The 23,153-nt window shown below is 45.7% G+C and overlaps 1 protein-coding gene across 1 annotated transcript in view; it reads left to right on the plus strand.

Annotated features, from left to right (window-relative positions):
* The window catches only part of P4HA3 (prolyl 4-hydroxylase subunit alpha 3), a 39,898-nt gene extending 16,745 nt beyond the window's left edge, over positions 1-23,153 (plus strand). Inside the window, exons 5-13 of the mRNA XM_082219368.1 lie at positions 2,828-2,879; positions 4,694-4,857; positions 6,068-6,244; positions 14,143-14,207; positions 16,332-16,491; positions 17,684-17,746; positions 19,106-19,174; positions 21,110-21,206; positions 22,396-23,153. Coding sequence (XP_082075494.1) covers positions 2,828-2,879; positions 4,694-4,857; positions 6,068-6,244; positions 14,143-14,207; positions 16,332-16,491; positions 17,684-17,746; positions 19,106-19,174; positions 21,110-21,206; positions 22,396-22,466 — 918 coding nt within the window. The 3' untranslated portion in view covers positions 22,467-23,153. The remainder of the gene's footprint in view (positions 1-2,827; positions 2,880-4,693; positions 4,858-6,067; positions 6,245-14,142; positions 14,208-16,331; positions 16,492-17,683; positions 17,747-19,105; positions 19,175-21,109; positions 21,207-22,395) is intronic.

The following is a 23,153-nucleotide window of genomic DNA, read 5'->3' on the forward strand; positions in this document are numbered from 1 at the left end:
CCTGTCTTCCACTGCCTCCCGCAGTTTGGTCAAACTCACGCTGGTAGCTTCGAGAACACTGTCCCACCATCTCGTCCTCCGTCGTCCCCTTCTCCTTGGGCCCTCCATCTTTCCCAACATCAGGGTCTTTTCCAGGGAGTCTTCCCTTCTCAAGAGGTGGCCAAAGTCTTGGAGCCTCAGCTTCAGGATCTGTCCTTCCAGTGAGCACTCAGGGCTGATTTCCTTCAGAATGGATAGGTTTGATCTTCTTGCAGTCCAGGGGACTCTCAAGAGTTTCCTCCAGCACCATAATTCAAAAGCATCAATTCTTCGGCATCAAAACTTCCATTCGCAAGTCTCTTTACTTAGTAGAGGTTACATTCCCTGAAGGAATGATCGCCGGGTGTGGAGCACACTTCCACCCGCAGACAAGCCACAGCTGTCTGAACATCATGCCCTCTAACCTTTGGCTTTCTCAGTGGTCTGCCGTGCCCCATCTGTGACCTCGGTCTCCTTCGTCATACATTGTTCAGGGGGAAAGTGACGCGCTGGAAACAGGTGCCAAAATAACTTTGTACCACCCCACGATCTCGTGACTGGAAGATGTAAAGGGCACAGTCCAAAATGTATCTGTCTGGTTTTGCATATTGTGCTAGTAAAAAGAGCCTCAACAAACAATACAAGCAACACGAAGACCAGTATACTAGATAGCACTGCAATTCTTATTGCATAGTATACATGATTTAGTACAACCAAAACAAAATGTGTACACTTGTAAATTCTCTAATATGTTTGAAATCAAATGAACACACGTCTGTCAATCTTTGAAAGTCCATAGAAGCATAATAAGTCTATGGCTGAAACAAAGTAATAGATGCTATCCTGTGAGCTAAGTGGTAAAACATTTTTAAGGCGTTCATGGTGCCGAAGTAGTAAGTGAATAACAACGTAGGACAGTGATCCCGAATAATCTGACTGTTTTGCTGGAATCTTCTTCAGCACAACTGATAGATTAGAAAAATGCACAAGGAGCAGTGATCATGAGAATATGTATATTCCAGCGAAACAGTCAGGTTATCTGGGATCACTGTCCTATGTTGTTATTCACTTACTACTTCGGCAGCACAGGGGTTTGTTGTTCAATAAAAAGAGCCTCAGCAGAGCTAGCTGGCAGCTTGCTTGTGCACAGCTCACCTGCATTACTAACTCCTGCCTCACGCCCTTCACTTCAATTCCCCTTTTAACGCACAGCGGGTAGCTGGTTGCAGTCTTGTGTAAGCCTCTCACTATCATACAATTCAATACTGAATTGTATGTTCCTGTAAGTTCCCTTATTGTCCCTCTTAAAAAGAATAAACACATGGCAATCTTATTTAAAGTGTATAAAAGATATTTACACACACCATCAGTTCACAGATGGATCCCTGAAGGCAGACTTAGTTACAAAGTATATACATGTGGAACTATTGGAGATAGTCTCTTTGTCCTCTGTTGGGTTTCAGCCAACAGAGCGTCTCTAGATAAAAGGCTGCTGCTTCTACAAAGCTGCTTCTAATGAAGTCAAAGAGAGGAGGTGTGCTGCATGACTTGTCCTTTTCTTACCTGCGCAGGTAAGGTCACACCCACCTCTAGTCACATGCAGAGGAAGTATGCCCCAGCCAGGAGGAAACAGGAAGTTTTCGACTGGCTGGACCAAACATCCCCTTGCATGTCCACTCTAGGAAAACAAGGAATGTTGCACTTGACTAGTATCACATACCACATTCTGCACAAGATGATTCACTCAAGGAGGGGAGGAGGGTGGGATAATAATAATTTATTATTTATACCCTGCCCATTCCACAGGGTGGGCGCCACTACCGAGAAGGCCCTCTGTCTGGTTCCCTGTAACCTCACTTCTCACAATGAGGGAACCGCCAGAAGGCCCTCAGCGCTGTATCTCAGTGTCTGGGTAGAATGATGGGGGTGGAGACGCTCCTTCAGATATACTGGACCGAAGCCGTTTAGGGCTTACAAGGTCAGCACCAACACTTTGAATCGTGCTTGGAAACATACTGGGAGCCAATGTAGGTCTTCTAGGACCTGTGTTATGTGGTCTCGGCGGCCGCTCCCAGTCACCAGTCTAGCTGCCGCATTCTGGATTAGTTGTAGTTTCTGGGTCACCTTCAATGGTAGCCCCATATAGAGCACATTGCAGTAGTCCAAGCGGGAGAAAACCAGAGCATGCACCACTCTGGCAAGACAGTCCGCGGGCAGGGAGGGTCTCATCCTGCGTACCAGATGGAGCTGGGAGACAGCTGCCCTGGACACAGAATTGACCTGTGCCTCCATGGACAGCGGTGAGTCCAAAATGACTCCCAGGCTGCGCACCTGGTCCTTCAGGGGCACAGTTACCCCATTCAGGACCAGGGAGTCCTCCACACCCACCCACCCCCTGTCCCTCAAAAACAGTACTTGTCGGGATTCAACCTCAATCTTTTAGCAGCCATCCATCCTCCAACCGCCTCCAGACACTCCCAGTGTGCTGCTCCCCTCTGCTGTCACACTGGTGGAACTCCTTGCAGGGAATATTCAGCTTGCCTGGCAATGGAAGACTGAATTGTTCACTTGGGACCCTGGGTGACACTTGAAAGCATGCCCTGACTCTCTATGAACCTTCTTTCATCTTTCTTTCAAGTCTAAATCAGGTGTTCCTCTGAGCATGTGTAGAGTGCAACCCTCCCCATTTGCTGAGTAAGAATAGCCTCCACACACAGACACACACACACTTTGCTTTCATGTCAGCTTGAGTGTCTATTTCCCCCCAGAAATCTAACTTTTTGCTTTCTCCCCTCTTCATTTTTTAAAGGCAGGAAACATCTCTCATGCCTTAAGCCTTTCCCAAGAATTTCTTCACTACGGTATGTGCTTCTTGTCCAGATCCTGTCAGACTGAAGAATGTTACTTAGTCACTCCAAACGTCAAGCTTTAAAGGATTAGATGCTCTCCTCATAAATTGCACAATCATCCAGTGGGCCTTCATAACTAGGGCGGGAACAGTTTCTGTTTAAACCAGCCGGGGCATTTTTCTCCCAGGGAATAAGGGATTCCGGGTTGAACATAGGGAAGTAAATATCAGAGGAACATTAAAATGAGGCGGGCATGTAAACAAAAAAATACTGCACCTTTCATAGCCGTGAAAATTGACTTTCAGCAGATACGACTTGTTTCCTACTGAAATTCCCTACACAACTAAGAACCCTCCATTTGAAAAAGGAGCAGCAATCCCACATTTATTCTGGGTTACCTAACTGGAAAGTAATGCTGTCTCCTGGTAAGGATTTCATGTATCAGTAACGGAGATTGAAATCATCTCTCTCTCTATTGCAGAGATTCTCAAATAACTTAACATCCGTAGGTAAAGGGAGTTGGCTGCAGCCGGCCAAAGACCCACCTAATTCTACCTGCATATAAACCACCAGAGCTGCTAGCTTTTGAACCACAGCCTCTAACTAACAGCCATTCAGTTAGCAGGTGATTGTGTTCAGTTTCTTGCCACGAAGCTTTTCAGCTGAATGCAGCTGCTCTTAAAAGTACAAGAACATGAAGGACTCGCTCACAAATTTATTGACAGCTGCACGCATTATTATAGCTAGGAAGTGGAAGGGGCAAGATTAAATCAAATAAACAAAGGAATTGTGTTCACATGTGGTGGGGGTGTAAATATGTACAATTTTTCTGGCAAAGGGTGTTTAAGGAGATGACAGAAATCCGTGGGTTAAAGCTGAGCAAAAGTCCAGAGGCAGCCTTATTATCAATCTACGATGGGGTGGAAGGTTCACAGGCTACAAAGGACTCACTCACAAATTATTGACAGCTGCACGCATTATTATAGCTAGGAAGCGGAAGGGGCAAGCAGAATATAAAATGGAAGAATGGTATAAAGAGGTGTGGGATATAGCTATTAATGATAAATTAATACGCAGGAGAAATGATTTTGAGGGGGTATGGAGGGTGTTCGTAGAATTTTGTACTCTTAAAATGGAAAGGGGTCAAACCATGGCAAGAGGTGTTGAAATTTTGGGAGGTTGGATAGTTGCAATGGAATGGTCTCAATGGTGGGGTGCACACTTTTATTCTTATTTATCTATTCTTATTACTTTGTTAAATAAAATAAAATAAATAAAAAATGGGGGGGAGAGTACAAGAGCAGGCCAGGACATATTTAACAGTCAGTTGGCAACCCACCTTTGGTTTACACAAAGTGATCAAAAAACAACAACCCAAAAAACAAAACAAAGCAAAGCATTTGTTTCAATGTCATTCTCATTACTTATCATGCTTCAGTACTGCTCTGCATTAGTGCCAACTCCCTGGGCTCTGGGTGCAAAGGAACCAACAAAATTCCCCATGAAGGGGCCAGGCACCCACAAATTTCTATGCCAGGTATATTCACGCTACATGCCCCCCCCACGGCCCCCACGACCGCAGGGCCAAGTTGGCACGGTCACGGGGCCAAGTTGAAAAGCTACCAATAATTAAAACCAGGTTGCCAACTTTTTCTTACTGGCTCTGCTCCTTTGCCTTCAGTGGCAACCTGGCACATGGGGCGAACTTTCCTGGACCTGGGCGACCGCGTCATTTCTGCATGCTCGATGGCTACTAAAGGGGCAGGGGGGGGCTTTTAAAAATGTATATCCACTTTTGGATTCAGACCACCTGTTATCTCGACCAGATCCAAGCAACAAGAGGATGGCGAGGAATGTTCTCAAGTACGAGAAGCTGCTGCTGGTGAACCCCGAGAGTGGTGAAGAAGGGGCGTCCCTGCAGAGGCCGAACGTGACCCAGCTGGAGACCAGAGATATTTATGAGAAGCTGTGCCAGACTCTGGGGTCTCAGGTGGGGCCGCAGAAAAGGCACGGAATTCAACCTTGGTGTTTTGTTTTTACAAAATAATTACAAACCCCAGCAGTGTTAGGATGATGTTATCAGACGGGTGTTCATTGTGGAATGAGCATCCATGCGCCTTCGGTGTCCTTGGGATAGAAATGCCACATTTCCATGGGGAATCTGATGAGCTTTTAAATACCGTATTTTTCGCTTTATAGGATGCACTTTTTCCCCTCCAAAAATGAAGGGGAAATGTGTGTGCATCCTATGGAGCGAATGCAGGCTTTCACTGAAGCCTGGAGAATGAGAGGGGTTGGTGCGCACCGACCCCTCTCACTCTCCAGGCTTTGGGCAGATATCCGCAAGCCTCCAAACCCAACCTGGTTTGGAGGCTGGCGGTGGGGAGAAGCGCTGCTTTCCCCACCGCCTGCCCCACAAGCTGGGGGGACAGCGGGGAGGCGGAGCGCCGCCTTCCCGCTGTTCCCCGACCTGGTCTTTGGGGTTAGTGGTGGGGGAAAGCAGCGCTCCCCCCCCCGCCAGCCCCAAAGAGCGGGTCGAAAGAAACCCAAAGCCGGAGGCTTCGGGTGAACGCACCTTGAACACACAGAACACACCTTAACTTAGAGGGGGAGAACAAGAAAAAAAAATTCCCTGTTCTCCCCCTCCTATGGTCCGGTGCGTCCAATAGAGTGAAAAATATGGTATATAGATAACACCAGTGATCTGCTTGTGATATCTGAGGGACAATTTTGCAATAATGTTTTAGAATGTTGGACTATTTTGATTGTTGTTAGCCGCCCTGAGCCCAGCTTCGGCTGGGGAGGGCGGGATATAAATAAAATTTATTATTATTATTATTATTATTATTATTATTATTATTATTATTATTAATATAAAATGACTCCCAGGCTGCGCACCTGGTCCTTCAGGGGCACAGTTACCCCATTCAGGACCAGGGAGTCCTCCACACCCGCCCGCCCCGTCCCCCCAAAATAGTACTTCTATCTTGTCAGGATTCAACCTCAATCTGTTAGCCACCATCCATCTTCCAACCGCCTCCAGACATTCACACAGGACATTCACTGCCCTCACTGGTTCCAGCTCCTGGGCTAGGGCCTTTTGCCTATGACTATGGTGCAATAGATATTGGCCTATTGGTGGTTGGTTGGTTTGCAGGTAGGTTCCCTTGCATCACCCTCTCTCTCTGGTCCTCCTCCAGCCATCCCAGTACCAGCAACAACACCTCTACTGCTCCTACGAGACCAATGGGACCCCCTTCCTGATTATCCAGCCTCTGAAGAGGGAGATTGTTCACCGGCAGCCCCACATCGCCCTCTACCACGACTTTGTCAGCGATGCCGAAGCGGAGAAGATCAAGGAGCTTGCCGCTCCACGGGTAAGCAGCTCGGGGGCATTGGGGCGGCAGGAAATGGGGTCTTGCGGGGCCAGCCCATCCATGAGGCGACCGAGGCAGCCGCTTCAGGCGACAGAACCAAAGGGGCAGGCCTGCTGTGGAAGTGGCTGCGGCAGTGGTTTCCAGGTTCTGGCGGGACCTCGCAAAAGCCCTGCGAGATCTTGCGGGGCTCTAGCAATATCTTGCCAGAGCCTGGAAGCCGTGTTATGCGGCAAAACGGGACGGGTCCATAGCTGTCAACTTACAAATTTGAAAATAAGGGACCAGCAGCCTCAAAAATAAGGGATCAGCAGTACAAAATAAGGGATTTTCCAGGCACAGGTATATAACTTCTGAGCCAAAGGCAGAAAGCCCAGCCAGCAGCCAAACGAAGCCTCAAGCGGTGGTTCCCACAGCGCAGCAACCCGGCAAAGGGGTTGCAGCAAGGAAAACCACCGTCACCTCTCTGCTGGGAAGCGCTGAGCAAAGGCGAGTCCCCAGGCAATGCGGCCAATTTGATTGGCACAAGGCATGCAAGCTCCACCCCCCCAGTCGTTCTTAGACTCCTTATTGGGTGAGCAACACAGCCAAGCAACCCAGTTGGAGCCTCCCTCCTCCCTGGCCGGCAGGGAGGGAGGGAGAGGAGCTGCTTCCTTTGAAACCCGGGAAATTTACGGGACCTCATCAATAAGGGACAGCAGCGGGACACAGCGCTGGGATAAGGGAGTTTCCCGCCAAATAAGGGACAGTTGACAGCTATGGACGGGTCACTCCTGGGCTCTTGCGTCGTTTTGTGTTTTTTTCCAAATGTTTTTATTAATTTTCCAAATTTATAACAAATACAACATAACACAATAAACAAAACATATAAGAAGAAAAACAAACAAACATATAAAATTTCTTCCAATTAAAAATCCAAATTAATTTCCATTATTAAATGACTTCCTCGAATCCTTCCTAACTGATTTTCATTGAATCTAATTTTTGCAATTTTCCAATATTCACTTTCTACTAAAATTAACTAGTTCAAATTACTACCTTCCTTTCTTTTCATCATAATCTCTTGCGTCGTTGGCTTCAGGCTACAAGAAGGGAGATTCTAGCTAACATCAGGAAGAACTTTCTGACAGGAAGAACTGTTCAATGGTAGAACGGTCTCCCTCAGGAGAAGGTGGACTCTCCTTCCTTGGAGGTTGTTAAGCAGCGGTTAGGTGGCCTTCTGCTATGGATGCTGTAGCTGAGATTCCTGCCTTGCAGGGGGTTGGACTAGATGACCGCTAGGGTCCCTTCCAACTCTAAGATCCTACAATTCTGTGAATATCCACATTAATAATAATATTGATTGTTTGAATTTATATACCGCCCTATACCCAGGGGTCTCAGGGTGGTACACAGAACAAGATCAATATAAAACCCACAATATATATAATCAAAATAAAAATGACAACCCAATAACAACCCCTCCCCCCCCAAAGAACTACATTTTTAAAAGGCATAGGATGTCAGTAAGATCAACCAAAGGCCTGGTTAAAAAGGAACGTTTTTGCCTGGTGCCTAAAGGTGTGTAATGAAGGCACCAGGCGAACTTCCTGGGGGGAGCATTCCACAGACGGGGAGCCACTGCAGAGAAGGCCCCGTTCTTGGAAGAATGGCAGATGAAGGTGATAGACTACATGGGACTGGCTGAAATGACTGGCAGAATCCGAGACCAGGGGAAGGAGACGGCGGAAGAAGATTGGAAGAAATTTAAAATTTATCTTAAGAAATATTGCAAAATTAATGAGTGTTAAAATGTTGTGGTTATAGAAAGTAAGGGATTATAGCTGTATAAGTTTAAGTAAAAGAAAAGGAAAGGAAAAAGATTAGATAAAATTAAGGGGGAGGATTTGCTGAAATAAATTTGGGAATTGGAATGCAGAAAGGGGAGGTATGGGGAAGTCGACGAAGTAAGATTTAAGAAAAAAAGGACTTGAAATTATACATGTTTGGTTTTGTGTGTGTATGTTTGTATTGTGTATTGTGTGTGTTTTTATAATTTGTGAAAATTCAATAAATATTTATTTTTTTAAAAAAGAGATGGCCCCATTCTCGTGTTGCCTCCCTCCTGACCTCTCGAAGAGGAGGCACGTGAAGGAGGGCCTCAGAAGGTGATCTCAGGGTCTGGGTAGGTTCATATGGAAAGAGGCGGTCCTTGAGGTATTGCGGTCCTGAGCCGTTTAAGGCTTTATAAGTCAAAACCAGCACTTTGAATTGGACCTGGAAACTAATTGTTAGCCAGTGCAGTCGGACCAGGATCAGTGTAATGTGCTCAAACCGTCTTGCTCCGGTGAGCAACCTGGCCGCTGAATTCTGCAGCAACTGAAGTTTCCGAACCGTCTTCAGAGGCAGCCCTACGTAGAACGCATTGCAGCAGGGGTCAGCAAACTTTTTCAGCCGTGGGCCACTGTCCCTCAGACCTTGTGGGGGGCAGGACTATATTTTTTTGGGGGGGGGAATGAACGAATTCCTATGCCCCACAAATAACCCAGAGATGCATTTTAAATAAAATCAAACATTCTGCTCATGTAAATAATAATAATAAATTTTATTTATACCCCGCCCTCCCCAGCCAAGACCGGGCTCAGGGCGGCTAACACCCGACATAAAAACAATTGATTGAAATACAACTTAAAAACAAGATTAAAATACCACATTAAAAAAATTAAAACATTAAAATACAGCCTCATTTCACTGGAAACAACAGTGTAAAAACACCAGGCAGGCCCCACAAATAGCCCAGAGGTGCATTTTAAATAAAAGGACACATTCTACTCATGTAAAAACACGCTGATTCCCGGACCGTCCGTGGGCCGGATTTAGAAGGTGATTGGGCCGGATCCGGCCCCCAGGCCTTAGTTTGCCTACCCATGCCTTGCAGTAACCAGCCTTGAGGTTACCATTGCCCTTGATGGATCGGCATTTATTTTGTACCTTAGGCGTCTTTCCTGCCCCTCTTCCTCCCATAGGAGCCAAAGGGCGGTTATCCTGGCCACAAACTTGTTTTTTTTACTGCTGCTGTGGTCAATGAGATTTTTGAGGCTTTCTCAATGGGTGTGGAGTATCGATAACTGGTTAGTAAGTTGCCCCAGGACAACTAATAAATCATAGAATTCTACAATCGTAGAGTTGGAAGGGATCCCCAAAGGTCATCCAGACTAACCCCCTGCAATGCAGCTAAATCGAAAGAATGCACTACCATTATGATTACAAATACCAATCGCGCGTTCTAACCAGGTTAGTCTGCTGGAGAATTTCGTTCCCTCCAAATTCTGTTATACTAGCAAACCCCCCTAAAAAGGGGGGGTGGAACCACCCCAGTTTGCATCCCCACCCCTACTTTGTTTTGTTTTTTTTAATAATCTTTATTAATTTAAATTACACACATATACAAAGAACATACAAAGAATTTACAATCTCACACTCCAAAAAGAAAATTAAAGAAAAAACAATTAAGAAAAGCAGAAAGCACAGAAAAAAGAAAGAAGTAAAAGAAGATTTACGTGCATTAAAAATCTTAAACTTCCTAATTAATACTTAAATAAACACTTAAATAAAAAAGACTTCTGACAAAACGAGTCTTCCAATCATTTTCATTGCGCTGTTTATACTGTCGTCGTTTTCCCCGCACAGTTTTATATTCTTTAATATTGTTTTAGAAGGCATCTGAAGGCAGCCCTGTTTAGGGAAGCTTTTAATGTTTGATGTATTACAGTATTTTTAAAAAAAATTGGGAAGCCGCCCAGAGTGGCTGGGGAAGCCCAGCCAGATGGGCGGGGTATAAATAATAAATTATAATTATTATTGTTCCCGTCTACTCCACAAATGGTATTTGTTGTGTTTACAAGTATCACTCAAGTTCTGCTAACATGGTGTGTGCCCAACCCTACTTTGAACAAGAGGGCAGAAAACTTCCTTTTTGGTTATTCAGATTCCTTCAGCAGCCGAGAGAATTAAGCTTAAAAATTGCCACCTTGAGACAGGATTGAGGAGGAGAAGGAAGAGACCCTGCGGTCCAGCTCCTCCACACTTGGCCGAAACGATTCCTTCTCCATCCAACATCCCGGCCGGTTGCCTCGGCAACCGCGCAAACAGGCCCACATGGAGATTATTAACCTAATCCACGGCGTGGATGGGACATCGGTTTTGCGGTTCTCCTCCTTCCCAAGGCCAGACGGCACTGGGCTCTGCCTGCCAATCCATCACAATTCCTCTGGGCAGCTTCCAGACAGCCTGGCATCTCGGCCGAGTGTGTCATCGTGGACGCAGTTCTCCAGGCTAGACGCCATTCCGCCGGGTGCGTTACTCCTAACAACTGCCTAGGGCTGTTTTCCTCAACTACAGTGGATGCTCGGGTTGCGAACGCGATCCGTGCAGGAAGCACGTTTGCAACAACCTGCAGCGTTGCATCTGCGCGCGCACAGGTTGCAATTTGGTGCTTCTGCGCATGCGCAAAGTACAATTTAGTGTTTCTGTGCATGTGCAAGGGCCGAAAACCAGAAGTAGCCCATTCCGGTGGTTCCGGGTTCGGCGCAGTGCGCAACCCAAAATCGCGCAACCCGAAGCGTCTGTAACCCGAGGTATGACCAGAAATGCAAAAGACAAAGGCAGACATTAGCTTTGCTAGGCAGCTGGAAGCATCTTGAGAGTGTTTCTGGTTGCCAGAGGGAACAGGTGGTGCCTTCACCTTTAACAGGTGTGCGGCCTAGTGGGAGCATCCTTCTTGGATACCAAAGGTCCCCACGTTCAGTCTCCAATGGCAACTCCAGGCACAGCTGTGGGAATGTTGTGGGTAGTAAAAAGGTAAAGGGACCCCTGACCATTAGGTCCAGTCGTGGACGACTCTGGGGTTGTGGCGCTCATCTCACTTTACGGGCCGAGGGAGCCGGCGTACAGCTTCCAGGTCATGTGGCCAGCATGACTAAGCCGCTTCTGGCGAACTAGAGCAGCGCACAGAAACGCCGTTTACCTTCCCGCCGGAGTGGTACCTCTTTATCTACTTGCACTTCAACGTGCTTTCGAACTGCTAGGTGGGCAGGAGCAGGGACCGAGCAATGGGAGCTCACCCCGTTGCGGGGATTCAAACCGCCAACCTTCTGATCAAGTCCTAAGCTCTGTGGTTTAACCCACAGCGCCACCCGCGTCCCTGTTGTGGGTAGTAGGAGAGTATATATTGATGAAATATTATCCTTCCTAACTCACGCTAGTGAGTCACACATATATAGCACAACTCGTTCCACTTTACACAGCAAGAAACTAGTTCCAGATTCGTTTGAATCTCTTTAGTTGAGCAATACAATCTGGCACCCCCAGATTGGGGTATATTCCTGGTAAGACCCCTTAGATTCCTTCCTAAAAGAATAAAGACACAAGAGTCTTCCTTATAAAGGGCCCCATTACCTTCAGCAGCTTAGGGCCTCATCAAACCTAAATCCAGCCCTGATTAAGCTGTGTGCTAGACACGGCTAATCCTCTGAAATCAGCATGTGTTAAAGGCTTATTGACCTAGGCTGGTCTCCTGTGTGATGTGAAAGCCCGGGGATGGAACATTAGGAAGGACACAAAGCATCTGTGTGAGGTGGCAAAATGTGTGGGGCCTTTCACTCCACAGATAAAGCAATGGGAGTTAGAAACCTGCGAAGGTGTCATGTATAAGGTGTCTGTCTGAATCTAAGGCTGTGGGTAGGGCAGAAGCAAGATTCTCTTGGAGTGCAGTGCTGTGAATCCCTCCTTCGTAGGCCAAAGGCCCGTATAGTAAAATCTATGGTTTTCCCAGTAGTGATGTATGGAAGTGAGAGCTGGACCATAAAGAAGGCTGATCGCCAAAGAATGGATGCTTTTGAATTATGGTGCTGGAGGAGACTCTTGAGAGTCCCATGGACTGCAAGAAGATCAAACCTCTCCATTCTGAAGGAAATCAGCCCTCAGTGCTCACTGGAAGGACAGATCCTGAAGCTGAGGCCCCAAGACTTTGGCCACCTCATGAGAAGAGAAGACTCCCTGGAAAAAATTCTCATGTTGGGAAAGATGGAGGGCAGAAGGAGAAGGGGACGACAGAGGACGAGATGGTTGGACAGTCTTCTCGAAGCTACCAGCATGAGTTTGACCAAACTGCGGGAGGCAGTGGAAGACAGGAGGGCCTAGCATGCTCTGGTCCAGGGGGTCACGAAGAGTCGGACACGACTAAACAACTAAACAATGTGCAACTAAACCATATACCCTAAAGACACCACAGTCCCCACTGTGCCTCATTCCAAAAGGAAACATTGACCCTGTTAAGCACTCCTGGGACCCCTGGGATTTTGCACCGCTGTGAGATTGGGGTGGTGTGCAACACTATGTCCATAATTTTTTAATTATTATTCTTTATTTATATGTAATTTTTATTTATTTTCCATTTAATAATATACATTCACATCATTGCTATCCACTTTACCTGCCTGCCTCTTTAGAGCCTATCGACTTACTTCCCTCCCACCTCATGGCTTTCAAAATTAATCTTTATATCATTTTGTACGTTTTCCAATTCCAATTACAAAATAGCTCAAAATTTGAATAAATATAGAAAGGTAGAAAACTTCTCATTACAAGTCTTCAGATAACCCTGCTAGCGATGTTAATTGCTTACAATAGTATTTCAGATATCGTATAAATTTACTCTGGTCCTTTTGGAATACTTGATTGTGCTGGTTTCGGATTTTTTCTGTCAGCTTCACCAATTCTTCAAGGTCCATCATCTTCATCTGCCACTCTTTAATTAATTATTATTTTAAAAATACTTTTATAAGTTGTGCTTCTTTGCTTCTCAATTTGACCCTTTTACATGGTTTTGTATGTTTTATGGTATTTTATTCATTGTGATTTGCTATTCCTTTCACTGCTTATAGATTGGTAATTCTTTATTGCGGTTGGACTGTTTAATTATTATTTGCTGGTATTTAATTTTACTATTTACTATTTGATTCTGATGGATTGTTGAATGTTGCTTTGTTTGATATCAGTTGTTTATTTTAAAGTTATTGTGACTTTTATATTGGATCAGATTGTTACTATTAATGTTTGATGTTTTATTATGTTTTTATGTCTTGGAAGCTGCCCAGAGTGGCTTCGGTAACCCAGCCAGATGGGTGGGGTATAAACGAAATATTATTTTAACTAATACTTGCTTAGTTATTTTGCGTATTTGGGGCACTCCCACCACATGTGGAGGTATGTGCCTGTGGAGGTGCACCCTTCCAGCATTTTGGTGAGATTCCTGGGCGTATTAGCACTAGACAGATAGATAGATAGATAGATAGATAGATAGATAGATAGATAGATAATAGAGAGATAATTTATTACGGTCGGAGAGCAGCTTATAAAACACACTTGGGGGTACAATCCCAGAAGGAAAACAAACATTTAAAACAAAATTTGACCTTTCCCTGTTAGGCAAAGATCATAAGACGACCCGGATGGTCGCCAGATTCTGTGTACAGATCTGTAGGCATAGAGCCGTAGACCATCCCCCGACCCAAACTAGTTCATTAAGAAAATCCCCAAACTCGGTTCCATGGGTGACTCTGGGTCATCTCTCTGCGGTAGCTTATTAGCGCTAGTTTTCTTGGTGTTAGGTACCACCTGCAGGTGAGTTTCAGGGTGAGTTCTTTTCTTTTTGTTGATATGGATTTAAAGGGGGGGGGTTTAGACCACATTCTGGTCCATTGAGTGGGATTAATCTCAGAGCCTATGTCATCCTCCCATATATATATTTTTATTATTATAACTCAGCCAAACATCAGAAGCAAAGCCCATCCTGTCTCCTTTCCACTCCAGATTTGACACTGCAACCTCTTGCGTTTTTCTCTCTCTGTTCGCCTCTCCAGTTGCAGAGGTCGGTGGTTGCCTCGGGAGAGAAGCAGCAGAAAGCAGACTACCGAATAAGCAAAAGGTAAAGTCTCTTGCTAGCAACACACAGAAATCTCAGGGAGTGAAGGAGCTGCGTCGCTTGACGTACCAACGGATGTGCAAGGAGCTGGCCCCCTCGTGAAATTTAGGGGTGCCTACAGGGACATCCCACACCGCAGGGCTGAGGTTGCTAGCCTTTTTGTCACGTTTGCAGGCTAGCTCAATCAATCAATCAATCAATCAATCAATCAATCAATCAAAACATTTTATGCCCTACATTTCCTTCTACCTTATGTTTTTGTTTAGCAAGAATACATAAACAATACAGTCATACCTCTTGTTACGTTTGCTTCAGGTTAAATCTTTTCAGGTTGCGTCCCGCGGTGACCTGGAAGTACCAGAGAGGGTTACTTCCGGGTTTCACCGCTCGCGCATGCGCAGACGCTCAAAATGACACCACATGCATGCGCAGAAGCGGTGAATCGCTCTGGAACGGATCCCGTTTGCAACCAGCGGTACCACTGTACTTTTCATGCAATATTATTTGCAGAATTTTATTGCACTATGATCTTCCTGAGTGGGTCGTGCAAACTGCTCTTCTGAATAACTCATTTTAATAGGGTCCTCTTCTTCTTCTTTGGCGTTCCCTCATAGCCGAGTAAGATTGTCTTCCTTAAACACAGTCTTAACAATGAGTCCGTAAGTGACTGTGGAGGCCAGTTCTGGATCCACACATCCTTCCACAATGGGGGACATTGGTTTCAAGGCGGGAGTTGATCACGGTGTGGATTTGCCAAGTGTGCCTTCCTCTTAGGACATTTCTCCCTTGTGTCCTGAGTTCGAGTGTCTTCAAAGCCCATGACACCTTTGGTAAAGGCTGTTCTCCAATTGGAGCACTCGCAGGCCAGTGTTTCCCAGTTGTTGGTGTTTATACTACATTTTTTAAGATTTGCCTTGAGAGAGTCTTTAAACCTCTTTTGTTGACCACCAGCATTACGCTTTCCATTTTTAAGTTCAGAATAGAGTAGTCGCTTTGGCAGACGATCACCAGGCATCTGCACAACATGACCAGTCTAACGAAGTTGATGTTGAAGAATCATTGCTTCGACATGGATGATCTTTGCTTCTTCCAGTACACTGGCATTAGTTTGCCAAGATCCTTTTTTTTCTAAATGGAGAGGCTGGGGAGGGGACCAGACGTTCTGTTTGGTTAAGCTGCCACCTTCTGCATGCCAACCAGGTGTTCTGCCACTGAGCAAAGGAATCTGAGCAAGCAATCTAGAAGTGAATAGTTCAGGATCAGGCCTGCCATCTCCCTAGTACACTACAATCCAGGTTTCTATTCTTCTGCAAACTGCCAAAGGGCAGGATTTATAGCCAACAGCTGCGTTTATCATTCCAGGCTTCTTAGGCTGGGAAAAAATGACTTCATTGAGTCGTCTTGCAATGCAGAGCTAGATATGGAATTTCCACACAAAGGATGACGGAGACAGGCTGCGGTTGCAGAGCAGCCTTGGCAAATATTTTCCGAGATGATCTCAGCGCTGGGTTTTGCAATCTGGGTTTGAGAGACCCCCACTGACCGCCGGAATTCCATTCTCTGCAGGGTGGGGGGCTTTGAATTATGGTTGGATGAACGAGCGATTAACTCTTCCCTCACCTCTGGGAAAAACAGAAGGATCTTGGCTTGAAATGGCAGCGGTAAAATGAACAGAATCGTGAAGATATTTTAAATCGATTAATACTCTGGCCTCATCTGCACTATGCATTTAAAAGCAGCGCTGTACCACTTTAAATAGCCATGCCCCCCCCCCAAGAATCGTGAGAGCTGTAGTTTGTTTTGGGTTCTGAGCAGGCGCGCTGACTCCTAGGGGCCAAGGCAGTTTCGGGCCCCTCAAAGTAGTCTTGTGAGCCCCCCCTTAAACAGAAAAATTGTACATATTTACCGTTTTTTTGCACCATAACACTCACTTTTTTCCTCCCAGAAAGTAAGGGGAAATGTCTGTGCGTGTTATGGAGGGAATGCCTACGGGTGGCATGCCTACGGATTTTCCTCCTCTAGAAACTACGTGCGTGTTATGGTCGGGTGCATGTTATAGAGCGAAAAATACGGTACACGACTGCACTTCTGAGCTCAACTCTTTCCTGCTCACTGTGCCTTGTTTAGTGCCTGGCTGAAAGACACCTTGGATCCAGCAATCGTGGCTTTAGATCGACGGGTCGCAGCCCTGACCGGCCTCAACACCCAGCCCCCTTACGCAGAATACCTGCAGGTGGTAAACTACGGATTAGGTGGGCACTACGAGCCCCATTTTGACCACGCGACGGTGAGTCTGTTGCTGCAGAGTCCGGCAGGGCATGAAAGCAGTTTGATACAGTAGTTCCTTGGTTCTCAAACTTAATCCATTCCAGAAGTCCGTTCCAAAACCAAAGCGTTCCAAACCCAAGGCGCACGTTCCCATAGAAAGTAATGCAAAAGGGATTAATCCGTCCCAGATTTTTAAAAACAACCCCTAAAACAGCAATTTAATGTGAATTTTACTATCTAACGTGACCGCTGATCCATAAAATGAAAGCAATAATCAATGTACTGTACTATAAAGTAAATAAGACAGTATTGAAGATGATAAAAATTAAAATTATGATATTTTTTTTTACCTGCACTGATGATAGTCATTGTTCAGATGGGGGGTTTTATCCATTTCCGCAGTCACACAATCAATTGATCAGTAGGTTCCACACAGTCACAAAAACAAATGAACCGAAAAAGCCTCAAAAACAAAAACGAAAAATAAATAGCAAAAACGAAAGCGCCAAACTTAATCCATTCTGGAAGTCCATTTGGCTTCCGAAATGCTCAGAAACCAAGGCACGACTTCTGATTGGTGCAGGCGCCCCGGAAACAATAGCCAACAGCTGCATCGGATGTTCGGCTTCCAAAAAACGTTTGAAAACCGGAACACTTTTTTCCGGGTTTTCAGAGTTTGGGAACCAAGGCGTTTGAGAATCAAGGCATTTGAGAACCAAGGTCCCACTGTATTGTCTGAGATGTAAACACTTGCATTTTTCTTTGGAAGCAATCCAAGTCTTTCTGTCTTTTTAAACTTCTCTTATTTATATTTATATTTATATTTATATTTATAATTAATTATATTTCCTGCTTCCCCTTGCCACAAGCACAGTCCTAAGCTCCACCTACACTTTAAAATTTAAACCGGTGTGTGTATGTGTGTGTGTGTGTATTTATATAGTTTTTATCAAATGTAAATTGTACATATACATATATACTTGATTTCTTTACAGCATAGATTCTTAACTGAATACTCGTTTCCCCGTACAAATCTTTTTCCACCCGTGACTTCCCACCAGTTTGACTGCAGAGGTTCTGCTCTTGTAGGACAACTTGCAGTTATGCTCAGGTTTTGTGGTAGACAATTCCAGTTGTGGAAGTACTAAAACTTGATGAATGCAACCACCTGGTGTTTCGTAATCAAGGAATTCTCTTTTTTCCCAATGCAGTCAAGAAAAAGCCCCCTTTACAGGATGAAATCCGGAAACCGAATTGCCACGTTGATGGTCTATGTGAGTCTTCTTCTCTTTGCTGGGATCTGCAAAGGATATTGTGGTTTTGCCAGGGAACTCTGTACAGTGGTGCCTCGCAAGACGAAAAGAATCCGTTCTGTGATTCTCTTCGTCTAGCGGTTTTTTCGTCTTGCGAAGCAACCCCATTGACGGATTAGCGGATTAGCGCTATTAGCGGCTTTTAGTGGCTTATCTGCTGATCGGGTCAGCTGATAAGCGGCTTAGCGGCTTAGCAAAAGAGGGGGGGGGAAGGGAAAAAACCAGCAGGAACTCGCAAGACATTTTCGTCTTGCGAAGCAAGCCCATAGGAAATTCGTTTTGCGAAGCACCTCCAAAACGGAAAACTCTTTCGTCTAGCGAGTTTTCCGTCTTGCGAGGCATTCGTCTTGCGGGACACCACTGTATATGCTTCAAGAAGGATAGGGCTGCTTTTGTTTTTTGTTTTGCCAAGCTTCAAACAGCTGGCCCAGTGCTTCTTTTCCAGCTAGATTTCTGCAGTGTATTTTCTAGGACAAGCGTGATTTGGGAGATGTTTTTGTGGGAGGGAAGAGTTACTGGGGCGAAGGGTGATTTGGAGAAGGGAAAAGAGGGTGAAGCAGACCTCCCCTGATATTTCTAAATGCTCATCACACCAGTCAAAGAAGCTAATATATTTAGTTTCTTTAATGGCAATGAGGATCAGTTCTGCCCATTTTGCAAAGTAGCGAGAGGTGAGGTTACAGGGAACCAGGCAGAGGGCCTTCTCAGTGGTGGCGCCCGCCCTGTGGAACGCCCTCCCATCAGATGTCAAGGAAATAAACAACAATCTGACTTTTAGAAGGCATCTGAAGGCAGCCCTGTTTAGGGAAGCTTTTAATGTTTAATAGATTACTGTATTTTAATATTCGGTTGGAAGCTGCCCAGAGTGGCTGGGGAAACCCAGCCAAAAGGGGTGGGGTATAAATAAATTATTATTATTGTTGTTATTATTATTGTTGTTGTTGTCGTTGTTGTTATTATTTGCATGGGGCTCCAACTCATGACTCTGAGATTGTCTCATGTTAATTGGATTTTTTTTATTGGAAAATTAATAAAAATGATTTTTTTTAATAAAAAAAAAGTCTCATGCTTTATATCCTAGCACTGCCATGTGTCTGGCAATCCACGTTGGAAGTGTAGATTTTGGTGAATTTCCTTGAAAATAGCTCCAAAACTTTCTTTTTCTGTGCAAAAAACAAAAAACAAACTCAGCATGGTTCTCCCTGTCCTCTTTTAAACTCCACAACTACCCTGTGAGATAGTTAGGCTGAGAGATATAGAGAACCACATACGCCACCTTGAGCCGAAGGATAACATTGTCCCATTTCTTTTCCTGCTCAGCTGAGCTTGGTAGAAGCCGGAGGGTCCACGGCCTTCATCTATGCAAACCTCAGCATTCCTGCTGTCAAGGTGAGTCTGCAGAAAGAAGGGTTCTCTGGGGCATGAAAAGAGGTATCAAAGGTAACACGATCAAAAGAGAGAGAGGAGTCCAGTTCTGGGCACCACAGTTCAAGAAGGACACTGACAAACTGGAACGTGTCCAGAGGAGGGCAACCAAAATGGTCAAAGGCCTGGAAACGATGCCTTCTGAGGAACGGCTAAGGGAGCTGGGCATGTTTAGCCTGGAGAAGAGGAGGTTAAGGGGTGATATGATAGCCATGTTCAAATATATAAAAGGATGTCACATAGAGGAGGGAGAAAGGTTGTTTTCTGCTGCTCCAGAGAAGCGGACACGGAGCAATGGATCCAAACTACAAGAAAGAAGATTCCACCTAAACATTAGGAAGAACTTCCTGACAGTAAGAACTGTTCGACAGTGGAATTTGCTGCCAAGGAGTGTGGTGGAGTCTCCTACTTTGGAGGTCTTTAAGCAGAGGCTTGACAACCATATGTCAGGAGTGCTCTGATGGTGTTTCCTGCTTGGCAGGGGGTTGGACTCGATGGCCCTTGTGGTCTCTTCCAACTCTATGATTCTAGGATTCTATTCTATGATTCTAGGAGCAAGTCGTCAACTTCCTTGAACATATAAAAAAGAGACATCTGAGGCTCAAATTTATCATCCGCCCACACCTTTGGCAGCTGTGCCAACACACCCCTTTGTGTTCAGGGGGCTGTCTTTTTTCAGCAAATGTTTTTTCAGGGAAACTGCCCCTCTGCGCATGCTCAGAGGAACAGGATTTGTGCATTCATCTGGGGCCTAGGTTATTTCTCTGCACACATGCCATGAAGGTTCTTGTTCCCTGGGGACGTGGGTGGCGCTGTGGCCCAAACCACCAAGCCTCTTGGACTTGCCGATCGGAAGGTCGGTGGTTCGAATCCCCGCGACGGGGTGAGCTCCCGTTGCTCGGTCCCTGCTCCTGCCAACCTAGCAGTTCGAAAGCACACAAGTGTCACAAGAGACCAGGGCCCTGCGGGACTTGACATCCTTCCGCAGGGCCTGCAAGACAGAGCTGTTCCACCAGGCCTTTGGCCAGGGCACAGCCTAACTCCCTCCCTCGGCAATCTTCGCAGAGCTCTGGCCCAATGGTTGCTAGTGGCTTGAATTAATTAATTTTTATAATGAATGATTTTAGAATGTTGTTTATGTTGTACTTTTGTACTGTTTTATTGTTGTTAGCCGCCCTGAGCCCGGCTTCGGCTGGGGAGGGCGGGATATAAATAAAATTTATTATTATTATTATTAAGTGCAAGTAGATAAATAGGTACCGCTCCGGCGGGAAGGTAAACAGCGTTTCCATGCACTCTGGTTTCCATCACTGTGTTCTGTTGCACCAGAAATGGTTTATGCTGGCCACATGAAAGCTGTCTGTGGACAAACACCGCTTACCTTCCTGCCACAGCAGTACCTACAGTGAGGGGGGAAAGAAACTGATCCCCTACTAAATTTGCCCATTTGCCCCCTGACGAATAAATTACCAGTCCATAATTTTAATGATAGGTTTATTGTAGCTGCGAGAGACAGAATAACAACAGGAAAAACCCCAGAAACCCAGAAGACAAAAGTCAGAGATTGATGTGGATTACAATGAGTGAAATAAGTATTTGATCCCTTTGCAAAAGATGACTTAGTACTTGGTGGCAAAACCCTTGTTGGCAATTACAGAGGTCAGAGGTTTCTTGTAGGTGGTCTGAAAGCGAGATGGGCATCACAGCCCCACAGTCACCTTTGACTGGACTTAACCGTCCACGGGTCCTTTACCTTTACCTGTTTTCAGCACGTTTTTTTCAGGGAAACTGACCCCTGTAAATGCTCAAAGGAACGGGATTTGTGCACTCAGCTGGGTGCCTGCCATGCTGCTAAATCTGGAGCCTGAAAACATTCTTATTTTCTGGTCCCCTTTGCAGAACGCGGCTCTCTTTTGGTGGAACCTTCGCAGGAACGGGGACGGGGACGACGACACCCTCCACGCTGGCTGCCCGGTCCTTGCCGGAGACAAATGGGGTAAGAGGCAGAGCTTAGGGTGCAGGAAGGAAGGAACTGACCGGCTAATTTCAGCCGTCAAGTTCCTACGAGGGTAGGGGGCTCACACAAAAAATGCCTTGCCAAGGAGCTCAGTCAATTTCACTGCTGTGCCATCAAAAGCTGGGAAGTGAAATAGACATGATTAATAATAATAATAATAATAATAATAATAATAATAATAATTTTTTATTTATACCCCGCCCTTCCCGGTTCAGAAAACCGAGCTCAGGGCGGCTAACAAGAAATTTAAAACACTTAATTGATGCAACAAAAAACAGCATAAAATACAGTATAAAATGCAAATAACAATAAATTCAGAATTTAAAAATCAATTTAGGGGGGAAATCCATCCAATAAACATTAGGTGATCACCAGGGCTAGCTGGCTAAATTAGTCCTATTAAATAATAAACAATAAATTACTATTATATAACAATAAATTATATAAATTAGTTTTGCCTTCAATTGTGGGGAGGGATGCTTAAAAAGGGGTGAATGTCCTACCGTCCCAAATGTGACTCCTGGGCAGCATTAAGATAAATTCATAGGCGCCGACTCCATGGGGCCTGAGGGGGCCCGAGCCCCCTCAAAAATTCGTTTGGGGGGGCTCCGCCCCCCAATAATCTCCGGCGCCCCTCCAGCAGAGCGCCACTGCCGCCCCTCCCCCAGCCCAAAATGCACAGGGTCGGGCTGCATGCTTCCTGCCCTCCCTCCCTCCCGAGCAAAAGCTCCACCCAATTTCCTTCGGAGCTGATTAATAGGCGCAGCACGCTCTCCCCTATTCGCTCACGAGGAGGCGGCGCCACTTTATCTGCATATTCATGAGCTTATTTATTATTCATGAGCTTTCGCGGGCTCCCCCAATATTTTTTATAAGTCGGCGCCCCTGGATAAATTCAAGTGTTAATAAGTTTCAATGGATGTAATAATGGAACAATGGTAATGTTTTTGTAAAATATACAGGGATTGATGATATGCCAAATGAGCCATGGAAAGAGAAGACGTAAAAATGAAGGATGTAAAAATGAGCCCTGTACTTTAAATAGTAAAGCAGAAAAATTAATAAAAATTAACCTGAGGTACTATTTCTGGGTTAGCGGAGGCTGTAACCTGAAGCGTATGTAACCTGAGGTACCACTGTATTATTAATCCCCACCTCTCTTTAATAGTGGCCAACAAGTGGTTCCATGAACATGGACAGGAATTTCGGAGGCCGTGTGGCACCAGCCCGGAAGACTAAACAGATCAAGGGGTCTCAGCTGGGTTCGGCGAATGCCAGGGGCTCAAGTGTGGGGAGAGAATCTGGGCCCACTCCCTATCCCAACACAGCCTGGTCCGGAAAGACCACCTCGGAGTGAACCACGGCCAAAGCACACCTTGGCAAAGGTTTTCTCAGGCATCCGAGAAAGAAAGGACCTGTTGATGTAGCACATCGTTAAACTATGGAACTCCCTGCCACTGGGTGCAGTGATTGGCCACCAATTTGGACGGCTTTAAGAGGATGGGGCAAATTCGTGGAGGAAAGGGCTGTCGGTGGCTTCTGGCCGCAATGGAGCCGCAGTCGGAGGCAGTAATGTTTCTGAATCTCAGTTGCTGGAAGCCACAAGAGGGGATAGCTGCTCTTGGGTTCGAATCCTGATCGCAGGTTCCCCATGAGCCTTTGGCTGCGACCATCTTGGCTGTGATTCTTGGAAGAGCTGCTCCCTGCCTTGCAGGTCTTTTCCCACCTGGCCTGGGAGGGCCGGGCCTGGACTGACTCCAGTTGCAAAAGCTGAGGGAATGGATTTTTGTTGCCGGTACAGTGGTACCTTGGTTCTCAAACACCTCGGTACTCGAACAACTTGGAACCCAAACACTGCAAACCTGGAAGGAAGTGTTTCGGTTTGCAAACTTTTTCGTGCTCCGTTTTTGAGTGCCACACTTCAGT

This window comes from Podarcis vaucheri (assembly GCF_965113315.1).
Source record: "Podarcis vaucheri genome assembly, chromosome: 4".
Lineage (NCBI taxonomy): Eukaryota > Metazoa > Chordata > Lepidosauria > Squamata > Lacertidae > Podarcis > Podarcis vaucheri.